Source organism: Melospiza georgiana, chromosome 1, assembly GCF_028018845.1.
Source record: "Melospiza georgiana isolate bMelGeo1 chromosome 1, bMelGeo1.pri, whole genome shotgun sequence".
NCBI lineage: Eukaryota > Metazoa > Chordata > Aves > Passeriformes > Passerellidae > Melospiza > Melospiza georgiana.
In genome coordinates, this window is record NC_080430.1 from 106,106,415 (window position 1) to 106,119,652 (window position 13,238).

The following is a 13,238-nucleotide window of genomic DNA, read 5'->3' on the forward strand; positions in this document are numbered from 1 at the left end:
AACTAGAACCAGTTGATTCCACGCTTCCTGCTTCCCAAACGTGCAGGCCTATTTGTATTCCCTACAAATGGTGGCAGAAATCCTACTTCCACCAAAATCTTTGTAGGTTTGAGCAGTTGTCTGTCACAGTGAGTTTCGGCACTCACCTGCATTTCAGGTGCCTCGTGTGTAGGTAAGGACAGGTTTCAGTTGTCTGTATTTCCATGAAGGCCAACAGCAGTAGTCCACATAGCCAGCAGAGTCAAAACAGGGCTGCATCTCACCCTAAAGTCATCATTTACATCCCGTTACCTACAGACTGTGCTGGACACCCCTGACTTGCACCTGTGTCACCATCACTGCATGTCTAAGCTCCCACACTCAGATTCACCCCTCTGCATACAGGGCAGACAGTGTGGGTCATGGTGAATCAAATCCCACCTTTGTTTTTTGTTCTTTGATGACCTTGTCACTATGCAGTAGCACCAGCAGTTAGCTTGTGTTTCAGCCCACAGATGAGTTTAATTTGAAAAAAATGTGTCTCTCCCAAGAATTTATCCTAAGGCATTCATAGCAAGCAGCAAGAAGATGTTTTGATGCAAACAGATAAACCTACAGAAGTCTAAGTGTTGAGTGACAGCAGCTATCAAAGCTGTAATAAATCCCAATAATACAATGGAGCAAAAGTCTATTTAAAAAGAATCCTGTTGCACCCCAAAATAATTTCCCATTTTGATCTGGTATTAGAGACACTAAGCTGCTTCTTCAGATGGACTTAACAAGACTTATCTTTACACTGCTATTTTTCCTTTACCTGGCATTTTTCCTTTCAAGAATTTATATAAAGTAGGTCATTAAGTGTCTTTACAGGCATTGGAGTCTGGGCAATTACATCTTGAGAAAAATGCCACTGACCTTAGACACTAGTCCAGTGCCTGGCCCACTCACAGACATCTAGACTGAAGTTCCTCAAAGGCCTTTGGATAACATAATAATCAAAATAAAATATATATAACGAAAAGCAAAAAGAGAGTGTTTTAAAATTTTTTGTGCTGGGTGAAACAAAGTTTTGAGGCACTCCTGTGGAAAATATTAAGTTATGACAAGCATCACTGGTGCACATGACCATGGAGATTCAGCTTCTCCAGGCTTGCACAGGCCCACAAGGGAGTTCTTAATAAATTCTGCAGTCATGTATAGCATGGCCAACATTTGTACCAGATCTGTACTGAGCTAAATCCTGAAGAAATAACTGCTACTGGCTGAGAGGATTAACAGGGAAGAAACTAAATAAAAGCAAGGGAATGAGTGAAAGCACTCTGCATCCACAGGAACACCATTACCTGCTGTGTACACACCCAAGAAACCACCCATCCAGGTCACTGCAAAGAGTGCTTTAGTATCTGACTATGAAGGCACCATAATTTTACTGAATGTTTCAAAAAACAGGAATGAGCATTTAGAGACTCAGTACTTTTTTCCATTGGTTATTTTTACTTGGTGGCTTCATGCTAAGCACGAAGGGAGAAGATGGCCTTCCATCTGGAAGAAATTGTTAAGTGGGCAGAGACCTGGCACAGGTGACTGTATTACTCCTTCATGCAAGGAAGGAAAAAGTTGCATTTGTCTATCCCTAAATAAAACTATCATCTCAGCAGTGGTACCAGGGAAGAAGCAGCCCCAGTCAGCTCACAACAGCCTGGGCTCTGGTACTTAGTTGTCTTCAACACTGAACACTGTTTCAATGCATCTGAGAGAATCTGGCTGAATTTTACTGCAGAGTTTGTGTTTTCTTCAGTAAGAAGGACAGAAGATTACAGGAACTGGTAGAAGACAACAACATTCAATTATTCTCAGGCAACACCACATGGTTTCATTTGAAACTCTCCAAAAGTGCCATTGTTCACTACTTATACAATGGATTTTACGGCACTCAGCTGGAATTCTTCTATCAAAAAAAGATGAGATTCAAACTACAATTTTCTCTCTTGGGAGATAAATGTTTTTTTGTGAGAAGAAAGAACCAAGGTCTGAAATACGACCCCATGTCTCATACTAGTGATTTCTTCTTGTTGAACATATATTCTCACACACACATACATAAATACCTACCTATCTAACTCTCTCTTGGCTGCCAAGGATTTTATTTTCAAAAAGCTGACCACTAAAGTCCAGTAGGAAACGCACAGAAGTTTAAAATGTCAATACTCTTAATGTCCATAAATTATCACTAGGTAGGCATCCTCTTCTTATGAGAGCAAAAGAAGGACAAAGGATGCATTTCAGTAACTCAGAGCCAGAGACAGCCTGTGGCAAACCTCAAAGCACAGCTTCATTCTTGGGATTAACAACGTTGAAAGGCCAGTCAAACACATGGTAACAGACCAACACTGAACTATTAAAATCCCACTTAAACAGAATGGGACAGGAGAACCCTGAAAAGACAGCCCTTTTAAAAGGATTCCAGGGAAATTTTGTAGAGCGGCAGTGTGATGTGCTCAGTGATGGAACAGGAACAACTCTGCACAGGTTATATGTTTACAACATCAGCACCTGCCTCTCCCAGCAGCAGGGACCAAGTTTCTCACCTTACACGAGGGGAGAGATGAAATGAGGATGCAGAGCACTGCTGCTGATAAAGCTGCCTGAAAAACTGAGCTCCAGAAGTATCTCTTCTGCTTCTCTGCCCACGAAATAAGCTGTTTTCTAGAATGCTCTAGAAAGTGCTGTTGCTGAGAGATTATTTGAAAATACACCCAGATGAAACAAATAACCAATACTTTCAGGAAGACAAGAGCTAACCTGAGGGATTAATGGGACCCCAACTTTGAGAATAAAATGGAGCATTGTTTTGAGAGCTGTTACTTTTCAAGACACCAAGTTAAAAGTGAATCAGAAGGGAAAGGAAAGATGAGATGCAAATGCAGAAATGAAGTCAGATGGGAGTCATAATATCCCCAACGTGTAAAAGTGGCACTGCCCACTGCCTAATGGTACAAAATGTTCCTTGATTATTTGGGTGATTTATGATGAAATACACCTAAATGGCTCAGCTCCCTGCAAATAAAAATTTATTGCTTTGGCAACAGTTTGGTGCTTAACAGAAGAGGCCCCAGACCTCCAGGTCACACATTTCTCAAACCACAAAAGCATGAAACTCTGAGTTATCACATTAATGGGAAGTGAGGAGCAGCATGGGATTTTTTTTTTTTTTTTTACATTATTGCAACAAACTCAAATGATGTGTGAAATGAAAATTCCCTGTCCAGTTCACAGAGAAGAAAGACTCTGCTGCGTTCAGTGTGTGGAGACAGAGATGCACAATTTCAGGCTTGGGGAGACAGCCAGGAAAACTTACCACACCCAGCAGGATCTCAAAGATTTTCAAACAAGCACTCCAGGAGACCAAAGTTTTTTAAGTTTCCTTACTGTTTTCAATGCACAAGCCCCAAGGCTAACCTCCCTATGTAGTCAGCTAGCTGGAGCCTGTACAAAGAAATTCTGCTTTATACAAAATACACAAAGTTGGAAAGAAAGTGCTGAAGATCTTTATAGATACTTGGAGGGGAAACATTAAACAGGTCTTGCTTTCCCTTCAAGTTTTTTGTGCATCCTGAAAGATTTTTTTTACAAGATATGTATTGCTGGAAGCCAGTGGCTCAATCTGTGCTGACTTGTGTATCTGAGGTTTGCTGCTGCCTGGTGCTGAGCACTCTGACACTGATCTGCATGCTTGATTTCTAGCAACAGAACACTCTCAGAAAAAAACACATTGGGACTGTTGGAAGGTTGAAAACTACATGGGGATTTCCTATATATTCCTAGACTGAGGCTGATGTGCTCCACCCAGGTCATTCTGGGGTTGCCAGATGGATGAAGCCATTCAACTTGAACTGGATGTCTCATATAAGGTTTTTCAGTTATAAAATTTCCACTTTTAACCTCTAATATATTGTTAATAAATGCAAAATATTGCTGATTAAAAGCAGTGTTTTGCTCATAAGCAGTAATTTGTTCTGATATTTGTGAATGCAGAAAACTTTTAGTAACATTCTCAAAAGTCATTTCAGTCATGTGCTTTGAATCTTCTGGGCCATGAATAAAATTGTGATTAGTTTGGCACTGGGCTTATTTATGATAAAATGACAAGAAGTTGGAAAATATTGCTCAGTGAGAGATTTGGAGAGTCTTGCTAATTTACCTATTGCTTCATTCATCATTTTCTGTGTCATTGTCTAAATGAAATAATGGGCTTGCTTAGTATACATGTATCATTAGTGTTAAGATGAGAAGCTTAGACTAAATCATGAAATTCACTCCTCACAAGCTAAAGACAGATGACCTGACCTGAGCACACAAATATCTTTACTCACTTAAGCATAATTAATGGGGGCTGGTACATGAATTAGGAGATCTGATAAAACATCCTTTCTTCAAGTCCCTGAGCAACCTTATCTAAGTTTGAAGCTGGTTCTGGTATTAGCTGGGGGCTATGAGGGGATTGCATGACCTCCAGAGGTTCTTACCAAGATAATTTTTTTTTATGACCTTGTAGGGGGAAATCCTGTTTGCAGTTCTGTAGCAAAGACACAAACCCAGAAAACGTCCCAGAAAACCTTCAGCAACTTCAGTTCACTTCAGACTTTAAAATCAAAACCTTACCAGTGGAAGCAGCTTTTCCCAAAAGTGCTGAGCCATAACCCAGTGCACCTCTGGTACAGCCAGGTGTACCCACACACTCTACAGAACAAGGGGCAAAACAACCAACTGCTATGACAGCATCCCACCCTGAACCAGCTACAGTGACAATACAGAATTGTCCCAAACAAGCCACAACCCTAAAGAGTGTGTAGGATCCAACCAGAAAGGCAACATGTTTTTTTCTTTTAGAAATAGATAATACTACTAGTTATAAATTGCTGTTATTGCTAATTAAGTTACCAAACCATTCATAAGAAAGCTAAGAATGAAAATTCATGACAAAAGAAGCAGTGAGGGGTCAATTATTTATGAAGCAATATTAAATTTCAAAACATCCAAGCTCTTTCTAGTGAGTATAAACACTAATATTTTTGTACCTTTCAGCCCAGTGACCCACTAATAACAAAGTATCTCTTTCTTTTGCTAGTCACAGTTTTAACAAAAATAAATCAGATGCCTCTCACACTTCAAAGGGAACATACTTCAAAGGGCATTTCTGCTCTTTCTTTCTGCTCTCTCTCTTCCTATCTCTTGAGCAGCCACACTTCAACTCACATTCATCCCTGACACCTTGATCAGCCAAAGTATTCACCAACTTTTCAGCAAGGAAATGCACTATTGAGCCCAAGTACCTATAAAACGGTTAAACAATGAAGTGTAATAATTTCCTGAATTTCAACTTAACCTTTCAGGAAATACACCCTGCAGCCAAAGTGAATTTACAGTTAACAATCATGGAAGTGTAGTCATTCCAACAGGGGGCTTTAGGGCTTTTGTCTTCAGACAAATTATATTTTAATGAGCCCAAAGGGTAGACTAAATGGGTTCATGCATGCATATGATTTTAGGTTTAATCACCAGATCTCTCTATTTAAAAAAAAATAAAAATTCAAAGACAAATCAGGGCTGACTATAATCCATATCTGCAACTCTCACTCCCTTGTCTGTAAAGAACACATGGAATGCAGGAGAACACTGCAAGTTTAAGGCAGTGAAATGCTCCCCTGTACACTGCAATCTAAGTAACTGCTATGCATAACCCAGACCACACTAGATGGGCTCTTTAAATCTAGTCTTAAACTAATATAAACCAACAGTAGATTACAAAATAGACCTGATAGTACTTAAGTACTAATAAAACACACACATCCATGATACAGTTAAGGAATTCTTTGTTTGGTTTGGATCTCACTGTGCCCACTGTCTGCAGCTGAATGAGCTCTTAGATAAACCATGGGTATGGAGAGGAGACTACACAGGGGCTGCACTTTATTCCCATGAATATCTGCTATTTAGCTCATGTCAAGTTCTCTGTTCGAGTGTATAAAGGAGAAAAAAAAGAGAATAATTTCCACAAAGTCCTCACAGTAATTTCTTTGTTGTTTTACAGCTCTTTCCTATTTTTGTGAACATTAGCTAGCAAACATATATAAACACATTTTGTTATTCAGGAAGCTACTCCTTCTGAATTAAACAATGTTTTTCACAGGAATCAAGTTAGGAGTTTGCAGGATTTGAGGTATTTCAAACTTTCTGGATTAGCACCTTTCTTACTCTGCCACTGACACTGTATATGTAACAGACACAATAAAATGACAACCTATAAACAGTTTTGAACACAAAATTTCAAGATGTTGATATTCCACCTTCTCTTGGTATTAATCAGCTGGTGCTATGACAGAAGAAAAATATTTTATGGTAATAGTAAGGAATATTTTATGTTAAGAACAAGGAATTGTTTTGCAGTTGCCATTATGGTTATGAAGAAAATAACAGTGATGTTCACCAAAGAAAGTCAAACAGAGGAAACAAAGCCTTATGATAAGCATCTAATTCCATTCTCAAAAGAACAAAAAAACCCCATGAGACTGGACACATCTGGTGAGACCAAATGTCTGTTCAGCCCCACATTCTCTCTCTGACAGCAGCCAACTCCAGATGTTTAGAAGCACAAGGACAGACAATGCCATTTCAGAGAACCACAGAGAAATCTGGAAGGGATGGGACTTCTGGAGGTCGTGCAGTCCAGCCCCCTGCTCAAGCTGGGCTTCCCCCTGTCACTCCTGCCAATAATCTCACACTCTCGGTGCAGGAATTTCCTGAGCTAGAAGCAATGCCTTCGCACTTTCTTCACTATCTGCTAGCAGATAGTCCATGAAAGTCCCAATTTACCGCCTCTGAAATTCCTTATCTTAATGCTTGGTGATTTATGTGTTTAAAGAGCTCAGTTTCAACCCCTCCTCATGCCTCTGTAGCTCCACTACACAGACTTCTCGGGATAGAGGGCACACCCAATTACACACCCACAAACTCAGTTAGAAGTCCAAAATGGCCAGTTCAAGGCTCCAAAGGGAAACAAGGGAAGTTACACAAGACAGCGTTACTCAGCTGTCTGCTGTCTTTGTTTTTTTCCCCTCCAATTCTAGTGTTTATATAGAGAAAAGCTGGATTTTAAACAAAAATAACAACCCAAACAAACAGAACGCAGCACATTTGAATGCTAAACACCCAACACCTATTGTCACCGACCCCAGGGTGGCAGCGTCATCGGTGTCTGAAGTTCTGTTTCAGCAGTACCCAGGATCTAGCAGTATGTCTCATCATCACTGTTTCATGTCAAAATAAAATCTAGTTACTGTAGCTTTATTGTAAAATACTCATGATCATCACCTCAGCCCAAGTCTAAGCCTATGATAATCTATGGGTGTTTTTCCAGCAGCTTCTTGGGGATGCTGAAATGGTTTCACAGACTGCATTTGCCTAGAGCTTTCAAACAGAAATGTGTAAATATTACTGCTTTTCAAGTGGAAAAATGAGGAAAGGAGATTTCCCTGTGATTAGCCAGCAGGTGAGATCCATCAGTTCCCTAATGCCTGCCGTAGCACACCTTGCTGTAGGTGGCCATTCCACAGATTTCCACGTGCTCACACGCACAGAGAATAAAATCAAACAAGCAGTTTTGTATTACCCCCCATAAAATCTGCCCTGGCCGCTCCCCTTGCTGGATAACTACAAGGACACACAGACTGTAAATGCGCTGGCTCGCGTTCCTGGCTCTCCCTGTGCGCGCCGGTGCAGCGCCTCGGAGGAGCAGCAACAAAACCGGTTTGGAGCGGGGCTGTGCGCCCGCAGCCCCGGCGCGCTCCCGGCAGCGCCAAGGCGCGCTCCCGGTGCCCGAGGAAAGCAGCCCGCGTGCTTCCCGCCCGCCCGCACGCCGCTCCGAGCCGGCGAGGTGTGCCAGCGCAGCTCCCCGTCGGCAGCGCGGAGCAGCCGCTCAGTCTGGCTCTCATTAGCTCCGGCATTAGCCCCATGTCCGCAACGAGCGAGCGCTTTGTTCGGGATGCGCTGGAGAGCAGGGGCGCTCCGCACCCCCTGCCACAGCCCTGCGCCTTTCGGGGTGCCGGGAGCCACCCAGCGCTCCCCCGGGCTCGGCCAAGCGCTCTCCCTGCCGAGGTCTTCCCCTGCGCTACTTACACCAGGGTGGGCTCGCAGGGGAACTGGTTCCAGGCGCACTTGTACTGGGCCTGGACGTAGCTCTCCGTCCCGTCCAGCACCGAGCAGCTCACGTTCTTGTTCACTATGTAGGCGCACCAGTTCCTGGGGGAGAAGGACAGTGTCGGTCAGGCTCGCCGGGCTCCGCAGCCAGCCCGGTCCAGCGCGGCCCGGCCCGGGCGGGCGGTACTCACTTGCTGCGGGAGCCCGGCCGCGAGTACGGCAGGTGCGGGGTGCCGTGGCTGAGCCCGGCGGCGCCCAGGGCGAGGAGGAGCGGCAGAGCCCATCCCGAGGGCGGCGCGGGCCCCGGGCACAGCTCCATGCGGCGACGGGCAGCGGCGGCGGGCGAGCGCAGCGGGCCGGTGCCTCTCCGCCGGCTCCCTTCGTCCGTCTGTCCCTCCGTCCGTCCCGCCCGCTCTCAGCTCCCTCACTGACGCAAATCCCCCCACCCCGTTTCCGCCCTCCACGGCGGCTCCGCACCCCCCTCCGGCCAAGGCGCCGCTCCCCTCCGGCCGGCCCGGCCCCGGCCCCCGCCCCGCTGCCGCCCCCGGCCGGGCAGAGCCCTGCGGCAGCCCCCGGCCCCGTGTGGCGCCCGGGGCCCCTCGGGCAGCCCCCGCTCCCCGGCCCCTGCCCGAGCCGACAGCTCCCGTACCAGATTTCCCCTGGAAAGCTGACGGGAGGAGAGGCCGGGCCGCTGGGGAAGAGCCCCCGCTGCCGGGGAGCCGGGCTGGCTGGGGCAGAGGGCGGCCCGCGACCCGCGGGGAAGCGGACACCGGGCTCTTCAGGTGGTGCGGACGCGCTGAGCTCCCGGTGTCTGAGGCTGGTTTGCTGCTTTGTGGCAGCCCTGGGGTCCTGCCTGACACCGGTGCCGTGAGGTGGTGGTGTTCCTTTCGTGACCCGATGACGGCTCATTCACCCACTGTCATGGGAAGGGTGCTGGAGCTACCTCAGCGAGGGATGTACAATAAGCCTTTAATTGTAAGGAGAGGTGTTCACTGGGCAGAGGGAGAAATGGGCGTTCAGCTTCACCTAGGTGTTAAAATCCAACCCAATCACCTTGACTGAGTGGCCTGCCCGTGTGCAGCCATCCCATCGAGAGCAGGACCACAGGGATGCCCTTCTATCATCCTCAGCTCCTGCTCTTTTATGAGTTGGATTTTTGGACTGAAGTGACACTGAACAAAAGCATCAAGGCTGGGCCAGGGCAGGCTGCTCCCACCAGTGGGGAGACAAAGGGAGAGAGCGATCTTTGGGTGGAGAATAGTTTGGGTGGAGATTTGGGAACAGTTCAGGCTGCTCCTGCTGAGCCTGGCCAGCCCCAGCCCTGCTCCCAAGGCCTCCCATGGCCAACAGCAGCTGCTCAGGCTTTCCTGGCTCTCTCTGCAGGCACAGCCAGCAGCAGGGCAGGGCTCTTCCTTCTGCTCTAGGCAGCAGCCTGCTGACCTCATCATTTGCCCTGACCTGCTGAAACAGGCAAATTTCATCTGGGAGTCTCACCCAACAGCTTCACTCTGCAAGTCTGCAGGGAAATAAGCTTTAAATGCTGAGGTCAAAATGATGCATTCACACTGGTTTTTAGGAACTGTTTCATTGGAAATATACACTAAAACTTCCTGTCCCCTAGAGAAATGTGTGCCATTACAGATGCATAGGAACACTTCACTGGCAATAAATAGCAATGGAAAAAGATGAGATGTTGCTTCAATCTGTCCTATTTCACTTGAAACCCTTCTAATGCTCTGTAGATGCCTGGAAGAGGATGCTTTAACCTTCTCAAGGGTTAAGCAATTTCCTGTGCCACTGTTTGCATTCATGGAAGCATGTAATTGGGTTTTCATTATTTGTGCTGGCAGAAGTTATCTAGAGTTTCCCAAGCCTGTAGAGAACAAGACTACAGTTCAGTTCCTAAAAAGCAATGAAGAAGGCTTTTTCTTCCTTTCCCCCTTCCTCACTCAGCCAAGGAACTCATGAAACTTTTCCTTTACCAAAAGGGATGAGCAACATGGAAGAGCTGCACATTGTCCCACAAAGGGAAAGTCATTAAATAATGAAAGGCTGAGGTCATCCTTGTCTTGAGAATGACTGCATAGTACAAAAATTAATAGACTGATTTAAACAAAATGAGCATGAAGCAACAGAATATTTCCATATGCTGAACACTGAGCTTACATTTTGGTGAAGGAGGACAAAGCAGATGTTACCTGATTTTCCATGAGGGCGCCCAATTTACCTATGAACCCCAGAGTCAATTGCCTGACCAAATGTAACATGGGGACACCATCAGAAGGAGAGTTGTTAGAGCCCTGCTTACTCCATGGATATGACAGATAATAAGTCAGGAGTTTTCTGCAACTTCAGGACTTTGTCAATGTTTGTTCATTCAAGAACTATGTAAGAAAATCTCTCCTAATTTCTGATATATAGCTGTCCCTTTACTGTCTGGATCAACTACTTTGTAAATATTATGAAACAAGGCTTTCACAGCATTAGCTGCCATTTCTTTAAAAGGCTATGTGAGACTTCTTCCACTGCAAAGCACAGTGCATTTTGGAGTTCGTTTCATTTAAAATAAACCATAACAACGAAAAAAAAAAATCCTGCCGGACCAGTCTCATCTTCTCCCTGAAACTAGGGCTCTGTTGGAACTTGAATACAAGTGCTGGTGCAGAGAGTGAAGTTTTAGGGTGGCTGCATGATGGCTCAGTAAGGAATATCAGCAGAGGATGACTTGTGCTAGAAGTGTTGGGCTGAAGAGAAATGGATGAACTTGGGTGGGTGCATAGAGTTGACTTCAGCTCCTCTGATATTCACACTGGGCCTATAGATGTGATATCAGCTGATTCAACAATAACCAGTACAGAAACTGGGCTTTGCCTGGAGAATCTTCAGCTCAGGTGCAGGCTGAAGATGTGGTCCAAGCTCTGTGTATGGCTGCATTTTTTCTGTGGGTGTAACTAGTTTTATTTCACAGTGTAAGTATGAGGGTTAATCGCGTTCCCAAGGAGACAGAAATGTTCACATTTTGTATTTCTGTGCTATGTCATCCCATCTCTAAAATTCACAGTAATCCCAAGACAGATGATTCTTACAGTGCATGGAAAGCATCCCTCCACCCCTCCCTACAAATGGAGCATGCAGTCTGTGAGTGCACTGAGGAGAGCTTCAGTGACTGGCCAGATCAGTGCTCACATCCTTGGGAGATGCAGTTCAGAAACGTGAGTCCATATGTCCTTTGAAATGTTTTAAAGTTCTTGTTTCTTTGCTAAGCAGTCTGGCTGTGTTTCTAGCACCAAGATCAACCATACCTTCATACTTCATAAGAGGATAATGATGGGGAAACAGCAAGGGCCATGTGCAAGGGCTGCTAGAGGGAGAAAAGTGCACAGAGCATGTGGGCAGAATAATATGCAAAAACAGTACCAGATATTTACTGCAGAACTTCAAGAGAGAAAGGTGTCTGTAATGGTGTGGTGCATGGGGTAGAAATGGTGTTTCCCCTGCAATTTACATCCCTTATCCATCAGCTTTTCTTTTCTGTAGATTTCAGCAACAAATTGCTTTGTGAATTCTGGGTTCCTTTTCTTCAGGTTCACTGTCTCAAAACCTTGTCCAAAATAACCTGAGGTGAATGGTTTTCAGAGAGGTGTTTGTACTGCCTTGATGCTTCTCTTTAATAAAAAAAGGAAATATTGTCTGTGCCACAAAAGGTCTTTCGGGTACTTCTCGCTGGCCATCAGATGTGAGGCCTACAGCTGTGCGTAATCTGGGCGTACATTTGGTGCTGTGTTAGTCCATGAGTCAAAGCAGGTCACAGTGTCCCTCTGGAAAGATGAAACTGGCATCAGGGAACAAAGAAACGTTTGAAAGGAAGTTGTAGGAAACTGCAGGCTAAAAGAGGAAAGCTTGGATAGAGGTGCATGACGCATGCTGGCTTGGATATACCAGGAAAAGTACTCTACTGGGGAAAGAGGGCTTTAAATACTGTTTTATAGAGACATGACACAGCCCTAGCCCATTCACTTGGCCTATATGTCATTACATAGAAATCTTAACATGAACATAAAAATCCTAATTCGAATCTAGGATGGGTGTTTTGCAACTTTTCAACTCTCGGATCAGAGCCTGAGCTTTGTTTGCAATTTCTTTAAAAAGAAAATATTCCCCATCAAGAAGTGATGGGTTTCAATTTTCAAATTTTTATGTGTAATCACCTCACTAAAGTCTGCCAGACACATATTTAGCTGTGAATGCTTAATGAAAATCAATGACTGAATGAAAAGTAAATAACAGATGTTCATAAAATTACTATTTATAAACACTTTAACTTAGTTTAAAATCCAAGCAGCACTAGTCGGTGATAAATCAATAAATAAATGAGAGAAGGGAGAATGGAGTATTTTGGTTTTCTCTTAACTGGAGAGCCACCTTGGAGAGCCATAACAGTTACAAAACCACAAGGATTTTGCTCATTCCACAACAAAAGGTCTGTAGCAGAGACCATCCTGGGAGCTCTGGAGTATGCAGAGAAATAGCCCATGTGGTTCCAACCAGTGCTTGGCCACATCTCTTTATTGAAGTGCCATGTTTGTCTATCTAGGCATCACTGGCAGTGTGGTGCTGAGGATGTTTCAGTGTGTGGGTGGGCAACCTGGCAACTCCAGCCTTTCTTCTCTGGTGTTATTTCCTTGTTGGGGAAAAACATTTGTGCTAATTTCATTTATCTAAACAGCAAACCAAATTGGTGTATTACAAAGAGCCCAAACATTGCCTAGCTGTGGCATGCATCAAATGTTTGTGTTGAAACTGATGCTCTTTATTGTCGCAGGTATGGTTTTGGCTGGAGAACAAAAGAAACAAGACTATTCCTTGGGAGAAGCTCTCAGCACAACACTGCATCTGTTCAAGGCTGCAAGGCAGGACAGAAGAGATCAAACTATGTTATTCACCTTGAAGAATGATCTGAGTGCTGGAGCATGGTAAACCACAAGTACACCATGCTTGTGGAACAGCCTGTCTGCTTTACACTGAATGGTTGTGACACCTAAAGAAAGAGTGGGACTAAGGTC

The 13,238-nt window shown here is 44.7% G+C and overlaps 1 protein-coding gene across 1 annotated transcript in view; it reads right to left on the minus strand.

Moving 5' to 3' along the window:
* Nucleotides 1-8,494, minus strand: part of EMILIN2 (elastin microfibril interfacer 2) — a 31,308-nt gene extending 22,814 nt beyond the window's left edge. The window contains exons 1-2 of the mRNA XM_058029823.1: nucleotides 8,367-8,494; nucleotides 8,155-8,277 (exon numbers count right to left, since the gene is read on the minus strand). Coding sequence (XP_057885806.1) covers nucleotides 8,155-8,277; nucleotides 8,367-8,494 — 251 coding nt within the window. The remainder of the gene's footprint in view (nucleotides 1-8,154; nucleotides 8,278-8,366) is intronic.
* Nucleotides 8,495-13,238: the final 4,744 nt, after the last annotated feature.